Here is a 16,171-nt window from a genome sequence, read left to right on the forward strand (position 1 = left end):
CTAAGGACCTGGACAGCAGGAACAGGCCTTAGAAACAAGAGAACAGCAAGATCCTGACCTGGAAGCTGGTTTCCCTGAAGTCTGACGTCGAGTAGCCTAAGACCTGGAGCCCGAGGTGGAGAAGCGGCGCTGACTGGAAAAGCAGACGTCGTACCCGGAGCCGCCAGAGGTCGAGAGAGGGCGCCGTCAGAGGTCGTGAGGAGTACCAGAGGTCGAGGAGGAAGTCACCCGAGGTCGAGTGAGCGGCGTCATCGGAGGAGTGAAGTCCGCCCTCCGGAGTCGTCGGAGACCGAGGTGAAGTGTAACGGAGGTCGGGAGTGAGGATCGCACTCCGGAGTCGCCGGAACCTGTGGGAATCGTGCCGGAGGTCGGGAGTGAGGATCGCACTCCGGAGTCGCCGGAAACCTAAGGAGAGGAGCACCGGAGGTCGGGAGTGAGGATCGCACTCCGGAGCCGCCGGAAGTCGACATCGAGGCAAGGCCGGCCGACGTCATCGAATCCGAGGTCGCCATCGGACCGGAGCCGCCCGAAGTCGACATCGAGTAAAGACTGCCCGACGCCATCGAATCGGAGGTCGAGATCGAGCCGAGGCCGCCGACACCGAACCGGAGCCGCCTACCGGCGTCGACAAGAACTGACATTGTGCCGAGGCCGCCGACGTCGAACCGGAACCGCCTCACGGCATCGACACGACTCCAGCGGCGTCGGAGCATCAGAAAAAGGGCAGTAAGTGGAGTAGAGGGCACCTAAGGCCCTGTGGAGACCTGAGAGACTGCTCTAAGGTGCCAGGGGTGAACTGGGACTAATCTAGAGAGGTTGTGTGGAGAGAGAGAGCCAGGTCTCTGGTATTTCCCCCCTTTATCTACCTCAGTTTAGGCCTCAGCCTTGACCAAGCCAGGGAGTAGACACCCTCAAGCCTTCCACATCCCCACAAGCTGTGCCTGGGCCAAATCAGCCCTTAGGAATTCAAAAGTGATCTGATTCCATGAGTGTCACTGTCAGCTTTTAAGTATTTATTAGGGGCATTGTATTTATTGTATTTAACCTATTTATTGTTCCACTGTATTTATTGGTCCACAGTATTTATTGATGCACAATATTTATTGGTTACAGTATTTATTGCCTCAGAATATTTAATTGCCTGTCTGTATTGCACTTTTATTTATGCCTTCAGTATTTATGATCACCCCTATTTATTGAATCATTAAGCCAGTATTTATTTGTCCTGCACTTTCTAAAACGTTTGTATATTGTGATTGTTATTTATTTTCTCCAATCAGCAACTAAGAGAAAAAGCAGATAAAGAAAGATATTTTCATAATTTTTACGGTGTAGAGTCGTTTTTGGAACGGATGCACGCATGGTTATTGTTTGGGTATGTCGTATGCTTAGCACGGAGCCTGATTCCTGACCACTCGAGCCAAGCTACCACAGTGTGTCCGGAAGACCACCACCACCCTTCCAGTGTGGGAGTGGTTTTCTAACAGGCACACACCTGGTTTTGATTCCTGCCAAGGAGAGGTTACACCTTTTCAATGGCGGGCCTCTATTGTGTCCTTTCCTTGGAGTTGTTCATACCTTTCCTCAGGAGGGCAGAAGGCCTTCTCGTGCCAGCAACTGGAAATGGCCACTGGAAAATGTGTGCAACATAGAGTAGTAACTTTCTAAAGTTGGCTTTTACTCAAGTTACATCCAATTCGACTTGGGCATCAAGTCAGGTTGAAGGTAACAATTCTTTTGATACCTTGAAGTACGACCTTTAGTAGTCTGATTCAGAAGTTAGCACAGCTGAGCTGTCAGTGTGTAACCCTGCACTTGTCAATGGAGCAACTAACCTTTCTACAGTAAAAATGTCAATTTGAGGTTTTTAGGTTAGGCCATATAAAATACATGTCCTACCTTACAATATACAGCACCTTAGGCTTTGAAAGGCCTACAGTAGGGGTGATTTATATGCATAATGATAAAAAGGAAGATCTGGAGTTTGTCATTACTTTAAATGGCAAAGGCAAGACCACTGACTCGTCAGTTAAATTGCTCTCCCTCTCTCGCAGCTCCACCATTAAGTGAGGCCTTCCCCCGAGCCCCTGCACTCTCGAGTGTTGGTGTTCGAGGCCCTCCTCCAACCGCAGGTTTCACCTGCACCTCATCCCTGGTGGTCCAGTGGACCTCTGTCTCCATTCTCTCGCTCTGCTTTTTCTCTCCTTTTTCACTTGTTTTTCCCCCCCACTTCTATCTCCCCCCTTCACTCTCCTGTGTCTTTCCTCGTTTCTCACTCGTTTTTTTCCCCTCATCTCAATCTGCCCCTTTCAATTTCCTTCTGTGTCCTCTGTGTCTTTCCTCCACTTTGGCTGCCTTATTTGCACTTTTTTTTGTTGCCCTTTTCCTTTTGTCTTTTTCAGCCCGTTTTTGCCCGCCGCTGCTGCCCCGCGGCCCCTCCCCCCCCCAGCACGACCAGTGTGACCGGCCCAATCCAGCTCCCCTCCCCGCTCCTGCCTCCCACCTGTCCAGCCCTCCTCGACCCCTACTTAATGGCGGCCACTGCACGGCAGCGCCTCCGGCACGCCAAAGGCAAGCCCATCTGTGCCTGTCCGTGACCAGCGCCAGGAACCCTGGATCTCCGCACCGCCAACGCTATGACCCAGCAGCACTCCACGCTCTCAAACCAGGCCGCAACAACAACTGCAAGCTAGCATCACCAGCCGACACCCACGGACCCTTCAGCTGTCACTGGTTCCGGCACAACTACAGCACCGCCAAGACCATGGACCCAGCGCAACCCGCCCGCAAGAACACAACCGAAACAAAGACCCTGCAATGCATCCTCCTCAACGTCCGATCCCTCCACAAACACGTCACCGAAATCTGGGACCTCCTCGACAGCACCACCCCAGACGTAGCATTCTTTACCGAAACCTGGACCAACACCACCTCGGGACCGAACATCGCCATTCCCCAAGGATACAAGATCTCCAGGAAGGATCGCCCCACCCGCCCGGGAGGAGGAATCTCTATCGTCCACAAATCCACCCTCCGCCTGAGCACATTCCCCGACGAGCCCACAGACCTGATGGAACACATTCACTTCAAGATACTGGCCAGCCCCACCTCCACCCTCCTAGGAACCCTCATCTACCGACCCCCTGGACCCCCTGGACTTTTTGCCAACTCCATCACGAACATCATCTCCCCGCATGCCATCGCGTCCACCAACTACACCTTACTGGGAGACCTTAACTTCCATCTCAACAGCCAAGTGGACCTCAGCACCACATCCCTCTGAACAACCTCCACAACATTGGACTCCGCCAGATCGTAACCGAAACCACGCACTCAGCAGGACACACCCTGGACCCCCTCTTCACAACAGGAAACTCCATCACCTTCAGTCACACCACCGAACTCCCATGGACTGACCATCGATGCATCCACTTCACCTTCAGAACACCCACCATCCAGACACACCAGCACCTGCTCCAACGAAGAAACTGGACCAGAATCACCGACAACCAGCTCACCTCATCACTCAGCAACTCCACCCCAACCATCGCAGAAAACGACAACCCCAACACCGCAGCCCCAAGGCTGCACAGATGGATCTCCTACAGCGCCCACACCAAAGCCACCCTCAAGAAAAACAACACCCACGCCAAGAAAGCTAGATGGTTCACCACCGAACTTCGAGAGTCCAGACGCACTTGCCAGTGCCTCAAAAAGGCCTGGAGGAACACCAAATCCACAGAAGCCCACAACAACTTCAGAGCTGCCACCAACGCCCACCACCAACTCATCAGAAAAACGAGGAAAAAAGCGATTGAAGACAGAATCTCCACTCATGCACACAACAGCAAAGAACTCTTCAACATCATCAAGGAGTTCGCCCAACCCACCAGCGAGTCCACCGACATCCCTCACTCACAAGACCTCTGCGACAAACTCAGCACCTATTTCCACCACAAAATCAAGAGCATCTACGACAACTTCGACAACCAACACACTGAACCCTCACCAACCACCCCCGACACCCTGAAGCCAGCGATCGACAACTGGACAGCGCTCACCACCACAGACACACTGAAGAAGATGAAGTCAATCCACTCCGGGCCCCCACGGACCCCTGCCCCCACCACATTTTCAACAGAGCCACCGACACCATCGCACCCATGCTCTGCCACACCATCAACCGCTCCCTGGCAACCGCCTCATTCCCAGACGACTAGTAACACGCGGATATCAACCCCCTCCTGAAGAAACACTCGGCGGACCCCACCGACCTCAAAAACTACAGACCCATCTCCCTGCTCCCGTTCCCAGCTAAAGTAATCGAGAAAGCCATCAACAGCCAACTCGCCACATTCATCGAAGAGCACAACATCCTTGACTCCTCCCAATCCGGCTTCAGAGAAAACCACAGTACGGAATCCGCCCTCCCCGCCGCAACAGACGACATCCGCACCTTACTGGACGAAGGAGAAATAGCAGCTGTCATCCTCCTCGACCTCTCAGAGGCGTTCGACACAGTCTCTCCCCAGACCCGAATATGCAGACTCCACGACGCAGGGATCCAAGACAAGGCCCTCGACTGGATCAGCTCCTTCCTCTCCAGCAGAATGCAGCGGGTCAGACTCCCCCCTTTCCTCTCGGACTCTACACTTACCACTAGCGGAGTCCCCCAGGGGTCCTCCCTCAGCCCTACGCTCTTCAAAGTCTACATGGCTCCGCTCGCCCCCATCGTCAGAACCTACGGACTCAACCTTGTGTCATACGTAGACCACACCCAACTAATCCTCTCCCTATCCAACGAACCCAACACCGCCAGACCCAACTTTCGAGAAGGCATGGAATCAGTCGCCAAATGGATGAAAAACAGCTGTCTACAACTTAACACCAACAAAACGGAAGTACTCATCATGAGCCCAAACCCCGTCGCCTGGAACAACACCTGGTGGCCCCCCCACCCTCCGAAGCCCGCCCACCCCCCACGGACCACGCACGCAACCTGGGAATCATCCTGGACTCAGAGCTCAAAATGGATAGCCAGATCCACTCAGTCTCGTCCTCCTGCTTCCACACCCTCTGCCGCCTACGTAAGACCTTCAAATGGATCCCCCTCGAACACAGAAAGACCGTCACTCACGGTCTGGTCACCAGCAGGCTCGACTACGGCAATGTACTCCATGCCGGAATAAACAAAAACCTCCCCCGCAAGCTACAGAACATCCACAATGCTGCCGCAAGACTGGTCCTCAACCTGCCAAGACACTGCCACATCTCCCAGCACCTGCTCACACTCCACCGGCTCCCCATCAAAGCTAGAGTCACCTTCAAGATGCTAACCCACACTCACAAGGCCCTCCATGACACCGGACCAGCATACTTGAACAGCCGACTCAAATTCCACGCACCCCAAAGGACCCTACGATCAGCCCAGCTCTCCTACGCCGTGGTCCCCCGCAACTGAAAGACCAGATCAGGGGGCCGCTCCTCCTTCCGCGTTGCCAGAGCCAGGAACGAACTACCGCTCCACCTCAGACAGACAACATCGCTCCCCATCTTCGCAAGAAACCTCAAAATCTAGCTCTTCGACAGATGGACTGGAACTTGCGACCCCCCCACACCCAGCGCCTTGAAACCCTTACGGGTGAGTAGTCGCGCTTAACAAACACCTGATTGATTGATTGATTGATTGAATGTCCAGTTAGAAGTTTGAAACTGCTCTACCAGTCTACAGTGGCAGGCTGAGTCATGTTTTTATTTTGTCACAGAGGTAGATTATCATCAAACGATGGATGTAATCTTGAAAGGAAAGATGTCCTTTCTTGAGTCCCCTCACTCACCGGAGTTTCCTCACGGTGACATGCTTCATCAAAGGGGTCATCTCAACCTGCTGCGGGTTGAGGCGTTCTGCGACTTGCGAGAATACGTAGGAGCACTTTAGTGAGGAACTATGTGTAGTGCAGTGGTGTATGCGAAGTGGAGTGATTACAAATATCTAGCTAGTGGGCGGAATTACTTTATTCTTGCCCCTACTTGATATATTAAAAACTGGGTGGGTCTCTAGGTCAACCTGGTTTGCAATGAGTATGGGGTCCTAGTAGAGTGCAAACATGTTTTGAGCTTACCCCCAAGCTCTTCTTCAGGACACTACAGGGTCCAGCCCTGTGTGTACCACTCCAAGGTGCAGTAAAATGGTGGTATTTACAAATGCCGGTTAATAAGAATTAATTAAAAAATATACTTACGACATTTAATAATGTTCGGTAGGTATCTGCAATGAAGAAAAACAACGATGTTAAGAAACAACATCCTGCCATTAGCAGGTCCGCTAGGAAATAATCATGTTCCCCATTCGGAGCCCTTGCAGTTTAGTGGGGACCAAAAGTGCACCAGAGGGATCCGGAAGCATCTGAAATAGCTGCAGCATACCCAACTTGAAGGTCATATTTTGCTAAGGAGGTCAATAAGGGCTAGAGAAAATCTGATTCTGATCTGATCCTGGTGCACCCTTAAGACACTTATGGGGTTTGACCCTTCAACTGATTCCCTTGTGTCATCTCGCCTGATTTCACATGGGGGTATGGCACTCAGCTTGCCTTTCTGCATTTATTGCAGCGGTGCTATTTTGACTTTACCAGAAGACTGACTGGGAACAGGGCTTCACTTGGGAAAGACTTATGGATGGGATTGCTTATGACACCATAACATGGAGCAGGAGCGAGACTGTTTTGACAGACCTCTTCTTATGTTCAGTGATGTACAGTTTGGCCTTCCACTCCTGGATCGCCTTCGGGGGCATGAGGGGGCAATTCTCTCACAAGTTCGTCACCAGAGCCCAAGCTCTAAAGGCATGTGTTGTGAAAGTCCATGACAGACTTCTGCTCCCTGGAGTCATGGCATGGCTTGAATACTGTCTTTTTCAGAGGAGGCATCACCTCTGGCATACTGTTGTCCTTAAATCAAAAGTCTTCGAAAAAACTGACAAATGCAGGAGTGCAACTCCGGATTTGCATAGAAGGGCGAAGAAAGAAAGGGACTTCAGCATGCATGGGTGCCTCTTATACATCCAACTTCGCTCCATCACTTTCAGGGAGCTAACCAGCAACAGCTCACCTACATAGCAACATCAATTGGCGAGAGAGTAAAATTCTCTGGATCCCGTCTGGCACCTGGAATATTCTTAGGTGAGTAGTCTTCAGTTAGATGTATCCATCACAATTTCCTCTGTTGTTTTTTCCTGCTGAATTTGTCTGAATGTCTCCAAGCACCTGACGACCTCTTCAAAAAACTGTCAGTCTAGTGCTCTATGCGGACACATGTGGTGTTCTCTAGGACAGATGAGACTAAGCTGTTCTCACCAACCCACAATCTTGAGGAGAGCAACCCCTTTTGACACATTACCCGAGATCCAGAAGAGTGGCAGTATGGATATTGTTTGGACGCAGTAAATGCACACTGGTGATGTCTATTAGTCCTCCTTGTAGATCGTGTGTGCAGTTTATTAAGCCACAGGAGGGCATGCTATAATTTGTGCAATTAGTAAGCAGATCAGGGTTCTAAACCATCTTCTCGGGGGATGAATCCAGAGAGTCCTCTATCCCCAAAAACCTATTAGGCACCTGGCCCTACTCTTTCAGATCCAGTTTTTTATCACAATGGACCATGGTCTTACGTAGTGGCCCATTCTTCACAAATATTCAGCATTTTTGGTGGCTGTCTGGCTACCTTTAGCAGCATAATGGTAATCCATCACTGACGTAAAGTTGGGTATTTATGTCAAAATTCAGGCTATCCCCAGGCAGAATCGTGGCCCATCCTTCAAATGCTGTGGGCAGTCATGGTGGATCTTTCTAGCTATGTACTTATTGACATATTGTGGACAGTTATTATTACTTTCTACTCATCTTTGATATAATAGCAGTCAATCCTTGATATTCTTGGTAATATTTTGGCTATTTGGTGTAATACAGCACCATACTGTACATATTATGTACATTGGTGGTGAAAATTTGACTTTGCCTGGGACAAATTTAATTTTGGATCATGGAATTCCAAAACGTCATGTTATGCAAAATTTCGGAAATTACTTGAAATTTCGTATTATGCAATTTTGTGCAATTTGAGCGCGAAAGACTCGTTTATGCAGAAAATATCTTGCTGGGACTCTTTTTGCTCACACCAGTCACCTGCCAGTATTTCACAAGATTTTTTTTTTTTTTTTTACTTTAAGTGCCTATTTACATGAAAAGAAAAAAAACAAATCACACGAGATACCAGCAAACCCTATGACTCCTCAAAGCTGTAATTTCACAAACTTTTTATGGACTTTTGCAAAGGTTCACTGGAAAAAAATAAGCAATTTCAGTACACCCTAAATTCTGACTATTGCTGACATAGCAGTGACCGACCTTTGATATTCTGCGGGTATTCTTGACAACATTTTAGCCCAGGCATAATAATGACCCGTCCTGGACATATTTTAGGCATTTCTAACTGGATTATGGCTATCGCTGACACGTCTTACTTCATCATCTATATGGCTCAAGCTTTCTACTCGATTATCGATCTTGCTGTTCGAGGCCAGAGAGCATAAGTTTGGAGTAACTTGTCTGCAGTCTCAAAGGGTAAAATCTAGGTAAGTAAACAGAAGCACTGTTGATGAGCATGTAGGATGTGTCTACTTCTGCTGCCTAGGACTGAAAAGCTATTTAGAAGTGGAGGGATGAAAATATGCTAAAGGCATGTTAAAAATGAGATGATAACCTATGTGACATTGCCTAACCAAGATTTATTTAAATTGCCTCTAATAAATAAAGCTTTTTAGTAGGGGCACTATGCAGTAAAATCTACAATTTTGCCACCATTCCTAGGGTAGGGTGAGTCCTAAAGACCTCTTGATGGTATAAATAAGGCTTTCTTGTCACACAATAAAAGTACTGGCTTAGTTCCTAATAGGCTCATCATAACATTTGATTTTTAGCAAATTAATGTGAAAACTGGCCTATAAAATGCACCATTTTGATATTTTCTTTTAAAATGTTCTCGGGAGCAGAAACATAAAAGTTCACCAGTTGCCTATGTCTTTAACAATATAAATTGATACTTCAGTGCCAACTGGAATTTGACACGTCATTAGTCTGCTGCCATTGCAATTTCGTTTAAACTGCTAGGGAGAGGGCGAGTGCGGGAATTTCCAATTAAAATGAAGTGTCACAGTTTGTGTTTCAATTATACTGTTACATCCTACCAAGGGGGTAGTCAACCTGTTGGTGATGCTATTTCACACACAAAAAAAAACACTGGTTGCGTAGAAGTTTGCGACCCACTGTAAAACCCAGTAGGTTTGTAAATTGATTGTAATTTCATTTGGTTGTATATTGGTCTATATACTTGGACCTGTTTTATAGTAATCTTGTTTTTCTATTCCCATCCTACTAGGTGTTCGCTTGTCCAGTGCTTATGTGTTGTGTTCAAGTTGGTTATGTCCTCGTTTTCTCCACCTCAGTATTTGGATGTGGTTATATCTGTTTTGTTTGGTGTTCTTTGTGTAAAGAAGGGAAGGTGTGTCAGATCATTTCAACAGTGTTGTTAAATCTCCTGTCTCAATAACAGAAACAGAATGTCGATGATGTAAGTTATAGAACAAGTGTGATGTAATTAAAGGGATCAGGGGATGTTAGATTTGACAGTTGAGACGTTGGCTGGAAGTGGAGGAGTTATTTTATTGCTCGTCCTCTTAGCTTGTGAAACTTCATATTAAGAATACACTTACCTTTTAACCTACCAATGTTGGAAGTTGGACAATACATACACTTCTCTTTTACAATCCCCAAACAAATTTGCCTGCTTGGTTAAGGCGCCCCTTGACACACTTTACAAAGAAAGGTTTTCACCACATGCTCTACTACAAATGATATGAATGGTGCAGACTTCAGTATCTACCTCTCAATGAAAGGACAGTCATACAAGGGAAACAACCTTTACTACGTAGATTTTACACCGCAATACAATCACAACATGGTCGTTACTACGTCTGTGTTGTTACCACGCAGTGTCATTACACCGTTGTTACGACTTGCGTAAGATGGAGCTCTAGCGCAAGTCGTTACTACGACTTACCCTAGATGGAGCTCTAGACTAAGGAATAGTATGATTTACTATTCCAACACCTTCCCTTCTGTTGCACACACTGGAGTTGGAATAGTAAATCATACTATTCCTAAGTCAAGCGTGCTATCTAGCGCAAGTCGTCGTAACGACTTGCGTTGTAATGGCACATCATGGTAACAACGCGGTCATTGTACCGACCGGTGTAATATCTGCGTAGTAAAGGTATATATTCGTCATACAATTGCCCACACACAAGTCAAGTGTGTTAGAAAACCACTCCCACACTGGAAGGGTGGTGGTGGTCTTCCGGACACACTGTGGTAGCTTGGCTCGAGTGGTCAGGAATCAGGCTCCGTGCTAAGCATACGACATACCCAAACAATAACCATGCGTGCATCCGTTCCAAAAACGACTCTACACCGTAAAAATTATGAAAATATCTTTCTTTATCTGCTTTTTCTCTTAGTTGCTGATTGGAGAAAATAAATAACAATCACAATATACAAACGTTTTAGAAAGTGCAGGACAAATAAATACTGGCTTAATGATTCAATAAATAGGGGTGATCATAAATACTGAAGGCATAAATAAAAGTGCAATACAGACAGGCAATTAAATATTCTGAGGCAATAAATACTGTAACCAATAAATATTGTGCATCAATAAATACTGTGGACCAATAAATACAGTGGAACAATAAATAGGTTAAATACAATAAATACAATGCCCCTAATAAATACTTAAAAGCTGACAGTGACACTCATGGAATCAGATCACTTTTGAATTCCTAAGGGCTGATTTGGCCCAGGCACAGCTTGTGGGGATGTGGAAGGCTTGAGGGTGTCTACTCCCTGGCTTGGTCAAGGCTGAGGCCTAAACTGAGGTAGATAAAGGGGGGAAATACCAGAGACCTGGCTCTCTCTCTCCACACAACCTCTCTAGATTAGTCCCAGTTCACCCCTGGCACCTTAGAGCAGTCTCTCAGGTCTCCACAGGGCCTTAGGCGCCCTCTACTCCACTTACTGCCCTTTTTCTGATGCTCCGACGCCGCTGGAGTCGTGTCGATGCCGTGAGGCGGTTCCGGTTCGACGTCGGCGGCCTCGGCACAATGTCAGTTCTTGTCGACGCCGGTAGGCGGCTCCGGTTCGGTGTCGGCGGCCTCGGCTCGATCTCGACCTCCGATTCGATGGCGTCGGGCAGTCTTTACTCGATGTCGACTTCGGGCGGCTCCGGTCCGATGGCGACCTCGGATTCGATGACGTCGGTCGGCCTTGCCTCGATGTCGACTTCCGGCGGCTCCGGAGTGCGATCCTCACTCCCGACCTCCGGTGCTCCTCTCCTTAGGTTTCCGGCGACTCCGGAGTGCGATCCTCACTCCCGACCTCCGGCACGATTCCCACAGGTTCCGGCGACTCCGGAGTGCGATCCTCACTCCCGACCTCCGTTACACTTCACCTCGGTCTCCGACGACTCCGGAGGGCGGACTTCACTCCTCCGATGACGCCGCTCACTCGACCTCGGGTGACTTCCTCCTCGACCTCTGGTACTCCTCACGACCTCTGACGGCGCCCTCTCTCGACCTCTGGCGGCTCCGGGTACGACGTCTGCTTTTCCAGTCAGCGCCGCTTCTCCACCTCGGGCTCCAGGTCTTAGGCTACTCGACGTCGGACTTCAGGGAAACCAGCTTCCAGGTCAGGATCTTGCTGTTCTCTTGTTTTTAAGGCCTGTTCCTGCTGTCCAGGTCCTTAGGATGGTTTTTCTGACTTCTTCCCACACAGGGCTCCAGGCTGGGCTCAGTCAGTAGGGACTAGTATCAAGGGTGGGTTTATGGACCCCACTCCAGGCACAAGTTTCCACCCCTGCTGCTTCACTCCTTCCTCCTTCAAGTTTGTGCTGCTCACTCCTCACCAGTCAGGTGCCAACTGCCAGCTCCAACTGCCAACTCTCTGTCTTAGCTTCCCAACATTCTAAACCGCCTCCAACTGTCACAGGGTTCTGGAATGTTCTGGAAGGTGCTAGCAGGTTCCAGTGGATGCTGGTGATGTCACAGGTGGCCACCATTTTGTGCTTCAGGCCCTCAGACAGAAGTTTCAGGGGTAGCTAAAATGGCTCCCTGAATCTGCAGCAACACGAAAAAGTCTGGTGGTTCCCAAAAAGGAAAAATTCAAATAGGGTTTGAGGCAAAAGTGGGACAAAATAAATAATGATGAGGAGGGACCACCCAAAGGGCTGACAGGTCTAACAAAGTGCATTTATTAAGCCTGTGTAGAGAGAGGGTGATGCAGACAACCATATTTTAAATAATAACAGAAAAACTATTATACATATACTGTAGAAATGAATCGCAATTTGTTTGTTGCAACAAAAAATATTTCCAGCTCAAAAAATTGAAAGTTATTTAACAAAGCGCCACACGTGCAACCATGCAGCAGTAGACCCTTTGCAAAAGATAACGGTCACCTTTCAGTTGCAGGTGTTCAACTAGTAATAGAGGCAAAATAGTGAAATATGCGGTCAGAAAACGTGTTGCATTCTATAACATAATTTGCCTTTCCGTGCCACATCATTTGGTCCTTCATTGCTTCATAACGCCAGTGGTCTCTATTGCATTTCAAATGTAGCAACAACTGATGTAAATTTGTCAATATGCAAGCGTTAAAGTAAAGCGTGGGCAGATCTCAGCACATGTAGAATATTTTTTAAACTGTCGCTAATAAAAATGTCGAATGAAAAAACATCACAACACATTTATTAAAAACTTTGTTTTACAGTACCTGTGAGAGCAATCTGCTCCGTCGGATGAAACTTAATGGAATTTACTGCACAACAAAAAAAGTACACGGTTGCATCAGTAATGCATAGCATATCAATAATTACATAATTCAACAGTCATCTTTATTCTGCTGTAATTTACATTGCAAGTAATAAATTAATGATGAACTATAACAAAAATGGGTGTTTGGTTAAATGAGGGAAACATTTAATGTCCTTAATGTAGTCAGTTACAACGTGGCAGTCAGCAAATGTGTTGGTCTAACTAGAAAACAAATCAATCGCACCTTGAGTAAGCAGTTCAATAAGAAATCCCCATCTTGAAAAAGTAAATCTAAACATTTAAAATAGAGGACTGTGGGAGTATGTATCCTTTTTCATTTGTTTAATTTATTAACAAGATCATATTCAAACTTTATTTCCAACAAATACATTCTTACAGAAATATTGCACACTCATAAATAAGCAGTCACAAATGTCATAAAACTAATAGTGCATAGCACACATGTAGGTCAGTTTAACCAACACCTGACTTCGACTAATCACCATATAAGTACATGGTCGACAATCCAGTGTCCCACATACCATAAAATAGCATTAAAAAACAAAAGGTGCCAAATTAACCATTAACATTCAGCTCATTTTGTTCAGGTACAACATTATAAAGTGCAACATGCCTAGCAGCTTATCCCAAACACATGGGGCTCTCTTAATAAACCTTTTTAACACGGCCAAATTTACCATCACCCATGTGGCTTTGTCAGGTCACCCTCATAGTGCCGACAGGACTCAGTAGGAACTTCAAATGGTCACGCATATACTAAAAGGAACATTTTAAAGGAAGGAGGATACAAATAACCAGCAGCCTACAACACATTTTCCTCAAGATCTTCTTTACTGTAGAAACAGTTACAATAGCCAAAAACAATATAAACAAGCATTTGCAATGCAATCAGTCTCACCCTTGAGACCTTCTATGTATTTAGCTATGCAGCACATTAGCCGGGTTGCTGAAACATCTACAGTTCTTTAACATGGAGGGAAAGTAAGCACCAAACTGCGTGACACGCCAGGTATGGGAACACATGGAGAGAAATATTGCCTTTCAGCGGGAAATGGTATGGTCCAAAGCTCTGTTTTTAATATAAAATCAGGGCCTTCGGTGGTCATATCACTGAAAATATAAGATTTGAAAAAAATATTATTGTCTACGTGTGCTCATGGAGGACAATTTCTATGGACTGGAACCTAGAGAATGCTAAAGTTATTCTGGTATTTTACTGACCTCTGCTGGTCGTTTTCTATAAAGAAAGTTAAATAGAGGCACTTGCCAGAATTTTTTTTTTTAAAAAGGAAGTCCCTCAGCAGAAAGCAATTCCGGTATTTTACTGACCTCTACTGGTCGTTTCCATTAAGCCAGTGAAATAGAGGCAGTTGCACAGAAAAAGTCCCTAAACAGAAGCAGACAAGTCCTAGGGCTAAACTCCAGAGCCCACAAAGTACATACACATATAAGAATATACTAAAGTATATGCAAGAGGTCACGAAAGCTTGACCTAAAAAAGTGAAAGAGAGTGTTGAAGGTTGCAACATTCAGGAGGTAAGGGCAAATAGAAAGTAAATGTTGAGCTAATTTGATAGAGTTCTCAAAATAACAGAGGACTAGTCCATTCAGGGAGGTAATAGGCAAGGGCTTGATGTGAGTGACTAAGAGCGGAGTATTTCTGAGGAAAGTGAAAGAGCAGAAGGCTAATGGTGAAGACAACTTATGAAGATATTCAAAGGGGAGAGGGAGATTGTAAACCATGTGTCCAATTCAGGGATGTTTACCTACATCTGCTTGAGCTGGAGAACAGGTTACAGATGGCCAATGCCTGGCAAGGAGAGGCAACCACATAAGATTAAAACCATGGCAATTATTTAGGATTTTAACCAGGAAGATTTCGATGTTGGTTAAGCGGCAAAGTGAGCTTAACCACCGAGAATGAAAGGTGGCATCTCTGGTATTCTAAAGTGTGGTAGATCTGGGCTCTGAACAGCATCTATTTTGCTACAATTCCAGCTGCTGCAGTCAAAGAGTCTCTTGAGGAGCCTTACAGAGGTTCACAGATGTCAGTGAGCAATCAAGAAAAGCAAATGAAGGAAGACCAGCATGCACCTATCAGGGCAAGAAAAGGTTATTTGCCAATCTAATGTTCTTCTATAGTGCCATTGATCGAGAGAGGGAGAAGGGGGAGAGAGAGACACACAAGCTCAGTTTTCTTTGTCCAAATGTAAGCATGGTTACTTGATAGTAAAGGTGTCACCCATCTACTGTTGCTTTGCAGAAGTATCCTTTAGTCAACTGCTCATCTTCAGTTTAATGTGGAGTTTTTCAGCAGTCCATTTAAATACATTCTTGACTTTGGATACTTGGAAGCCATGTAAAGCCAACTAGTGTTTTAATTACATTGTCTCAATAGGGCCCTCGAGTCTTTTCAAGGCTAATTAATTATATGTTCTGCATTGCAAAGCAGTCCTGATCAACAGAGACAGACAAGCGACAAACTAGACTTTGTTGTTTAAGGTGAAGTCTGGAAACATTCGTTTTTTAGAAGCTTCTTCATAAAAGTTTTTAGATGCTTACCAGGAAATATTTTTAAAACAGAACTTGTTAACATCTGTGGAACAGGTTAGGAAATGGGACGAGGGAAGCATGCAGGTGAAATATAAAAGATTTGTGGCAACACTGTTTAAGAAGAACGAACGGCATATAGCCAGAGTGTACAGTAGTCAAGGGGCCCGGCCAGATCAGAAGAGAAGTGAATGCCTTGAAGTACCACTGGGGTATGAGGTGATCAAGATGATGTCAGCGTATGCAGGGGGAGTTTAGACTTCGAGTGAATATAAAACCCTTCTGATTTTTGCTAGTAAAGCCTTCTGAGGGGTAATCCAAATTATTCTCAGCACAGAAAGAGTAATTCAAGGTCTACTCCCTATCCAAGGCCACTACATAGGTGGGACGTCTTGAAGAATTAGTAGGCGCAATTAGGTTGCTGTTCAGTGTTCCGCTTTACACTCTATTTCCTTACTCTTCCACCCTTTGAACATACCTGTTTGTCCAATACTTATTCACAGCACTGAAGCAGGAGTACAACACAGAGTGCTCATACATTTAAAATGCAGACAAGTACTTTTTGATTTCATACGAGAGATGCACTTCTTGGGACAGAGCTTGACCGGCATCTGCTTGCCACCAGAGCATCTATGCACACTGCAATGATAATATTTTATAAAAAGTCGGAAAAGTACC

General features: G+C 46.3%; 1 protein-coding gene across 7 annotated transcripts in view; it reads right to left on the reverse strand.

The window, feature by feature from the left end:
* WDR37 (WD repeat domain 37) overlaps window positions 1–16,171 on the reverse strand; it is a 632,142-nt gene that overhangs the window by 329,133 nt on the left and 286,838 nt on the right. For all 7 annotated transcript variants that reach the window (XM_085631908.1, XM_085631907.1, XM_085631906.1 and 4 more), the window contains one exon: window positions 12,882–12,926. In XM_085631908.1, the coding sequence (XP_085488034.1) occupies window positions 12,882–12,926 (45 nt within the window). The remainder of the gene's footprint in view (window positions 1–12,881; window positions 12,927–16,171) is intronic.

The sequence above is a fragment of the Triturus cristatus genome, chromosome 10 (assembly GCF_964204655.1).
Source record: "Triturus cristatus chromosome 10, aTriCri1.1, whole genome shotgun sequence".
Lineage (NCBI taxonomy): Eukaryota > Metazoa > Chordata > Amphibia > Caudata > Salamandridae > Triturus > Triturus cristatus.